Raw genomic sequence first — 7,945 nt, forward strand, 5'->3', positions numbered from 1 at the left:
GCGTGGGTGTCTTAGTCATCGATAAGTCGTGAACAGAGTCGAACGGATGGTGTCCGATAAACCATCCCGGGCAGACGTTTCTTGCGACCCGAACTGATATCGAGTCGCAAATAGGAGATCAATAGGGGAGCAGGAGGGAGAAAGCCCGACGAATGGGAAGAAGAATAAGGGGGGTAAAAGGTATAAAATGACAGTGTGACGAAAGACGGATGCGATCTGCTTGTTCTATCTTCCCGTTCAAGCCAAGAGTTCCTCCTCTGTCATCACCAAGAAATGTCCGATTTTCCGCCATCCTTTGTGCTAGTCATATACTCCGAACGTCAACTCACCGCTATCCCGGGTCTGCTCCATCAAGACGAGAGAAACTTTAAGGATACAACAACCCCGATGAAACTCGGAAATCTTTGGACTGTCATATAGATGTAAGCGTATATCGACAAAATAAACGGTTTATTGTTAACACGTCTTTTCTGCCTCGGGAAACAACCACCCACATACGCGAGGGCCTTAGGTCATTCCTGACAAGGGAGTAAAATCCCTCCCTCAAATCGGCGTACTTGCATCTTTACACACGCATGAAAAAGGATAACCCAAATATATTATTAATTAATCAGCAAATAAAATTCCCTACCTTCAATGTGATTACCGTCCTGCTGGACAACACATTGCATCCTCAACACCGTGTTTTCTATGGCCGAACGTAACATGTCTGCAGGAACGTTCATCACAGTTCGAGAAATGTTGTCCTTCAAGGTCATCAATTTGGGGACACCACCAAAATAAAATCTTTTCGTATTCTGTTCTCTGCATATATTGACAATTAAAGTTTATTACATCCCGACAAATTGAACGGAGCGCAAACTATATCAGACAAGACATACCAGTAATGTTGATAAACAAAACTGCAGAACAACTCAATGATCCTGCAGTGAAACCAAGACCGTTGGGTGTTGCAGAACACTTGACAAAGACTGCCAATATATGCAATCGATTGATTTTCCATCACCTAACTGTCATAAAAACAACAATATGCAAATCGTGCAATAACCAAAAAGATTAAGTTGAAATTATCATCTATTCGTTGTAAGAGTGACTGTGTTGCATATTATTTTTAAGTGTTTCACTTCATTTCCTAGTGGAAGCTATTTTACACTAGGAAATGAATTAAAACATATAAATGCATATAAAGCTAATTGTTGTGTTTTATTTTATATTATACGTTAATTAATGTATTTATAAAAGGGGTCATTTACTGACCCACATGATCGTCAATGTTTCAAAGTTTGTCGAAAGGTTATGACAGATTCGATTTATTCATACCTGCCATCGATAAACATCGAGGGGAATGTCTTAAGGGAGGACTTTTTCTCAGAAAATTGGTCTTTATTTGGGTGCGAGACAAATGTAGAAAATCCGAAAACTTCCACGTCGCTAACTCATTGGTGAGGCGCAAACCACGTGCTCGATGGTTTAATCCAATCGGACACTGCAGCGCTTTTTTTATATATAACAGACACACTTGTCAAGATTATAATAAATGCAAAGACGTTAGTGTTTCGTCCGGAAAATTAAAAGTTTATTCTCTGTAAAGACACGTATTGTTTTGAACCATTTTCATATTGCTTCTGGTCACATATAACGGGAAAAAAAAATGGCGATGGTTAAGGAACCAGCAAATCCCGAAATTTTGTATACATTTTTGCACTAGGGAGAAATTTAATCGTAGAGAAATGAGAAAACTTCGGGTTTGTTTTTTGTACGTGTGAAAGAACACAAATTGGTTCACTTTGATGGAAACGATTCCTGTGCGTTTATCGAAAATGTCTATAGTTTTGCAGAGAAGGGTACTACAGATTGATGCTATTTAATTTTATTAGTTAAAGGTTGAAAGTGTGAGATGATAGAAATGTCGTGTGTCATATCTCGAAAAGAGTCGAGCCTAACAAAGATTTTCATTGTTATTCTTATCATATAAAACTCATTTATACCCAGAAAATTAAGTTTTTCGACATTTTATAATAAATTGTTTTATATCTTTATATAAAAGATTTTAACTTTTTCACATACAAAATTTCATATAAATCGAAACAAAACATTAATTTTAATTCTTCCATATTTCGAAACCGTGTTATATCTTTATATCTGTTTAAAAAACTGCAATGTAGCACAGTATTCAACACATGGCATAACTCATTCATTTATTCCAGCTTTTTGTTGAGACGCGTTTCTACACACGTTTCGGGCTCTGTTTTTGCCCCTCCTCAGTCAACTAAAACATATAAAAACTAATTATATACATATTATAACCCGACATATGAATTAAAAAACGACAAAAATAAAAGTATATTTCGTTGGTATATACAAGTAAGACATAACATACCATTTTCTAAGTAAATTCCTTCTCTGGATGTATTTTTTTCCTTGAACGGGAATCATACTCTATATACTTGATTATTTCAGATACTAGGTTGAAGATTTAATCTTACTTCTTCATGCTTCAGACACAGATTGTCCTATTTAAACTCTACTATACTTTGAAGACTATAAAAACAACACAATTAGTGTACTTAACATGTAGGTATTAACAATATACAGGATTTTTTCTTACGTACTTAGTCACAGTAGAGTTCTTGAGGTGTCACAAAGGATTACAATGGACATATGGCAGAGTTCTTCTTTTTCCGTATGTTCCCTATAATTCTCCTGTCCTTATCCTCTTTGTATCTAATGAGCTTCTATCACATTTTTTCTTCTTTAGTATTTATATCGATACGAAGTAACTAGACTTCACTTTCTTAATTTTGTTCTTTCAACTCTTCGATTCTAGAGGCGTTTCATTCTATGATGATTTACATAATCATATGGTTTCTGGTAGGCAAGTTTTAATTATGTTTCGTATTTCTTTTAAATAGTACTCTAAAAGTATTTTGAATTTTTTCCTTTTTATTTTCCAAAAATTCTCCTTTTTTTCAAATAATTTTTCTTTCCAAATTCTTTTACAGTATTTTTAGCCAATTCTCGTTAATTTTTAAACTTAAGTTTTTATTTATACAATGTTTATTTTTTATAATTTCTATACTCTCTTTAAATTTTCTGTGATAAGTTTCTTTTTCTTTATGTAGGATTTTTACATTATTTTGGTCAATATTACAATTATTCAACGTGCAATGTTCGAGAAAGGCTGAATTAATTCTATTATGTTTTAGATCTGCTACGTGTTCTTTTAGTCTAACTTCCATTTTTCTCTTTGTTTCTCCTATGTAATATTTTTTATTTTCACATGTACATGGAATTTGGTATACTACGTTTTTTGTATCTTTCACTTGTTGTTTTCCTGTTGACCTAGTTGTATTATTATTATTTAGTCTGGCAAAAAAATTTTTATATTTCGGGGCAAGTTTTACATTAGCATGTCTTATTTCTTTATTAATTTTTTCATATAGACCTTTAATATAAGGAAATGGAATATATTTCACTTTATTTTCATTTGAAATCTTTCCATTATCTATTTCATTCTTTTCAGGATTCTTTTTATTATTTACGTTGTTGATTTTTTCTTTCCAGTTTGTAAGTAACCTGTTGGGGTATCCATTTAACAAGAATTTTTTCTTTAAACTTTAATATCATTATCTATGTCCATACATTTACTAGTTCATTACATACATTAATTTTAATGTCATTTTTCAACAATGTTCTCGATGTAACAATTTCCAATTGTTTCAATTGTTGAAGCGAAATGAAGCGTTCTTTCGAAAGTGTTTGTTTGCGATTTTCTAGTGAGAAAATGAAGAAAGAAAGGTAAATTTAATCAATTGCAATTAAATTAAAGCAATATTCACGAATGACACTTCCTTGATATTTATTTAAAATTTCATCAATTTAGTTATGATAGATGTGATGGCGCTGAACCGGACGGTCAGCAAAATCAGAATTATTGGATTAATAATGTAAGTTATTCAATTTCATTAATAAATTTCTTGATTAAAAGTCAATTAACAACTCTTTACTCCATTTTCAAATATACATTAAGAGTAATAAATATTATTATTTTGACTTTTCGTAGGATTTCTATGATTTGCCCGCCAATGAGTGTTTCTCCGCTTACAAAGGAGATTCATCATTCGAGGTGAACAAACCTAAGAGAGATTTAAAAATTGGAGGATTTAAACACTTTTTCAAAAATATATTTTGTAAACTGTTGCGCTGTTGTTGCGTAAAAGGAGAAACTTCCGATTCACCGGTAACACTCGAGTTTCTTTGTTTTTTTTACAAAGGAGATTCATCATTCGAGGTGAACAAACCTAAGAGAGATTTAAAAATTGGAGGATTTAAACACTTTTTCAAAAATATATTTTGTAAACTGTTGCGCTGTTGTTGCGTAAAAGGAGAAACTTCCGATTCACCGGTAACACTCGAGTTTCTTTGTTTTTTTTACAAAGGAGATTCATCATTCGAGGTGAACAAACCTAAGAGAGATTTAAAAATTGGAGGATTTAAACACTTTTTCAAAAATATATTTTGTAAACTGTTGCGCTGTTGTTGCGTAAAAGGAGAAACTTCCGATTCACCGGTAACACTCGAGTTTCTTTGTTTTTTTTACAAAGGAGATTCATCATTCGAGGTGAACAAACCTAAGAGAGATTTAAAAATTGGAGGATTTAAACACTTTTTCAAAAATATATTTTGTAAACTGTTGCGCTGTTGTTGCGTAAAAGGAGAAACTTCCGATTCACCGGTAACACTCGAGTTTCTTTGTTTTTTTTACAAAGGAGATTCATCATTCGAGGTGAACAAACCTAAGAGAGATTTAAAAATTGGAGGATTTAAACACTTTTTCAAAAATATATTTTGTAAACTGTTGCGCTGTTGTTGCGTAAAAGGAGAAACTTCCGATTCACCGGTAACACTCGAGTTTCTTTGTTTTTCTCTGTTTTACAATTAACGAACTATGCAACTAAAATATTTTATAATCGTAGAAGTGCGAATCGGAGGATTTTCAATCTGGACTTGAACGTCTAAACAATACAAAAGACAAGTACGAATTTCAAGAAATTGGTGAAGGATCTTTTGGCACAGTGTATGTGGGTCGGTCATAACAGTCGGTCATAACAGTTCCGACATAACAGTCGCTGTCAAAGCCATCAAGAAGCGACGGTATTTTGTAAATCAGGTATGCATTGAGCATTGTTTTCCATATTCTTTCTATCTAAAAACGAAACAATGTCTGTAACAACGTTGGTAGAATCCACTTTATTTTATCAACGTTGGTAGTACTTTATTTTATCTTTGAAGTGTGTACATTCTGACTGAAAAAACACAGTTCATTTATATAATAATGTTTTTGTTAATACTTTTCAAAAATATTCTATAAACAACTTATGCAGAATAAATTAATTTCGTATTTCGTATATATTAATTATGCTTTTTTATTAACAGGAATTCAATATTCTCAAAGAAGGAACTGCTTGGCGCAGAGTGTCTAGTCATCCTCACATTGTCAGTTTTATTGATCTCTTCGAAACTGATATTTGGTAAGCTTTATGTTTTTTTATATTAATGATTTGTAATAATTTATGTGTATCGGGTAATAAACTACTCGTGTTTTTCAGTCACTGTTTCGTCTGTGATTATGTGAATGGAGAGAATTTGGCCGACTTCTTGGAAGTAAATGGAGTATTATCGGAAACCCAAGCTAAGACGATCGGTGCACAAGATGCTTCGGCCATTATTTATATTCACGATAAAGGTGCTTTATCTAAATATATTTATACATATAAATTTTCTTACGTATACACCATGTAACAAATTCTTTTACTGTCTCCCATAGGAATTATTCACAGAGATATAAGCTCAAACAACATCTTAATAGATAAGAAGAATGGAGCACATTTGATTGACTTTGGCCTGTGCACAGTAAGTATTGTACGCCTCTTACTTTTGTTCAACTGTGCTTTCCTTATGACGATCTTATTGTTTTCAGTTCGAACGCCATCCAACAGACTTCTGCGGCACTCTGTTCTATTTATGCCCAGAAATTGTTCAACGGAAGGAATACGGTAAGAAATGTTATTTACATTTAATGGATTTTTTATTTCTTTCTTTTATTGGTGAAATCAATATATGGTTTACAGACACTTACTGCGATTGGTGGGCGTTTGGAGTTGTATTATACCAGATTTTGGTTGGAAAAACTCCAATGGACGTTTATCTGGAAGAAATTATGACCATTGAAGATTTCCAGTCATTGCCGATTACCGAAAAACTCCAAAGTAAGTATCGATTCAGAATTCCTTAAGAAATAAAAGAAACGATGATTAATATAAAAATGCTATTGCAGTTGTTGAAGAAGTGGAGTTGACATATCCTTTTGAACTATCCGAGGATGCGAAACAAATAGTCCAGGATTTGTTACAGAAAGTAAGTTTATGATGCATTTTATGTAATTAATTTTCTGGTTTGTCTACTATACATTTCACGAGAGAAAAATTGTTTAGATCGTGTTGATTAATTTTGATATATTACACGTTTTATATTACCTTAAGCCATACAATCTTACATGTATTAATGTGAACCGCAATGTTTGGTTTTATGAGACAAATGATTTTTAAAGCAATTTTAAGTTTTTNATTTGAATGTCTTTCTATATTTGAAAAAGTTAAAAGAATGATGACCAATTGTTAACCAATAAAAACTCTGTAGCTACTATGACGACTTCCAAAACTACTTTATATGTCAAATTTTGTTTTTGAAGAATTGCATTCACTGATGTGAATAATTTAATGAGAAATTTTGAAGTTTTTATATACTGTTATGCACAACACTATCCAAATATTCATCATTTATTATTACAGATATTATAAACTTACTAAGCCTTCATTTTAATATTTTGACATGCATTCTGTGCAGTTTTTGATCTGAAATTAGTCAGATTGCACTGTATTGTTGGCAAATATTAAAAATAACTTGTATCTCCACTTTATGAAAGTTTACATTAGCATTTAGTGCTTGTTTTGAAGTATGCAGTTTTAGAAGCATTGTGCATTCTAAGCAGCAAACAGTAAGAGGAGTCTTCAAACTCCTTCCCTGAGAACTACATTCAGCATCAAGCTGCTTTAGTTTTGAATTGTGTCTGTGGACATTTGTCAATTTATTTTGTGCATCCATTAGTAAAAGTAAAAGGATAAAATGAATAGCCTATTGTTTGAGTGGATTGATGGGTGTACAAATCATAACATCCCATTATCTTTTATTTACTTAATTAAGAAGAAATCAGTCAGTTTTTTCAATAAGCTGAAACAGAGAATGAACAATGGTGATAAAAGTATTGCAAAAATGAGGACAGTTTCATAGCTTAAAGACTACTTACTAAAGAGAGACTACTTTCACTAACTACACTGTACTGACTACATTTCTACTTTATATTAGCTGTCTATGATATTATTTCTGCTTTTACTGTGTGTTAGTATTATTTTAGGTTTTATATACTATTTCGTATAATTTAGTAATTCATTTTGAGTCTGTACTCTCAAACATTTTTCATATAAATTAATGGTAATTGCTTCTTTGCTTTGTGCCATTTTGGCTTATGAAAGGTTTCAAAGAAATTCTCTAAAGAATTTCTGTGAAACTTTTCATAAATTCTTTCATAAAGAAGGGAATTTCACAGAAATTCTTTCATAAAGAAGAGAATTTAAAAATGCAAAAACTTTAGCTGCCATAGCTGGGCAACCATAACTGCCATAAATATGGAAATAGGTGGTAAAATTCATTTATGCAAAATATAAAACTAAAAACTTTTGTGTTTGTGTTTTTATTTGTATGTTCTATATTTTACAATTGTATTTTATCAATAAATATTCACTTATCCTCTTTAAACTAAAAAAAAAAAGAAATCATAATAAATATTTGTCTTATCATCAATGTAAGCTATAGAATCTGATATTGG

General features: G+C 31.8%; 1 protein-coding gene and 1 long non-coding RNA gene across 2 annotated transcripts; both read left to right on the forward strand.

The window, feature by feature from the left end:
* The first annotated feature begins 3,740 nt into the window (after positions 1–3,740).
* LOC111621681 lies at positions 3,741–4,191 on the forward strand. Its single transcript, XR_002756126.1, has 3 exons — positions 3,741–3,798; positions 3,884–3,947; positions 4,064–4,191. It is a non-coding gene; the product is annotated as an uncharacterized LOC111621681 (long non-coding RNA).
* A 757-nt stretch (positions 4,192–4,948) lies between these two features.
* On the forward strand, positions 4,949–6,429 carry LOC111621651 (serine/threonine-protein kinase Sgk1-like). The gene is made up of 8 exons (XM_023363858.1): positions 4,949–4,980; positions 5,062–5,170; positions 5,437–5,531; positions 5,610–5,746; positions 5,828–5,913; positions 5,981–6,056; positions 6,132–6,269; positions 6,338–6,429. Exons 1-8 carry the CDS (start codon positions 4,949–4,951, stop codon positions 6,427–6,429), a joined length of 765 nt encoding a protein of 254 aa, XP_023219626.1.
* The last annotated feature ends 1,516 nt before the right edge of the window (positions 6,430–7,945 follow it).

Source organism: Centruroides sculpturatus, unplaced genomic scaffold (genome assembly GCF_000671375.1).
Source record: "Centruroides sculpturatus isolate CEXI.00-Female unplaced genomic scaffold, Cexi_2.0 scaffold254, whole genome shotgun sequence".
In the NCBI taxonomy this organism is placed as follows: domain Eukaryota; kingdom Metazoa; phylum Arthropoda; class Arachnida; order Scorpiones; family Buthidae; genus Centruroides; species Centruroides sculpturatus.

Excerpts from the sequence above, each read along its gene's own strand:
- LOC111621651 (XM_023363858.1), top strand. The coding sequence starts at position 4,949 with ATGCAACTAAAATATTTTATAATCGTAGAAGT. Across the intron at positions 4,981-5,061 it reads TATTTTATAATCGTAGAAGT|GATCTTTTGGCACAGTGTAT; the intron begins GCGAATCGGAGG and ends AAATTGGTGAAG. Across the intron at positions 5,747-5,827 it reads TATTTATATTCACGATAAAG|GAATTATTCACAGAGATATA; the intron begins GTGCTTTATCTA and ends TGTCTCCCATAG.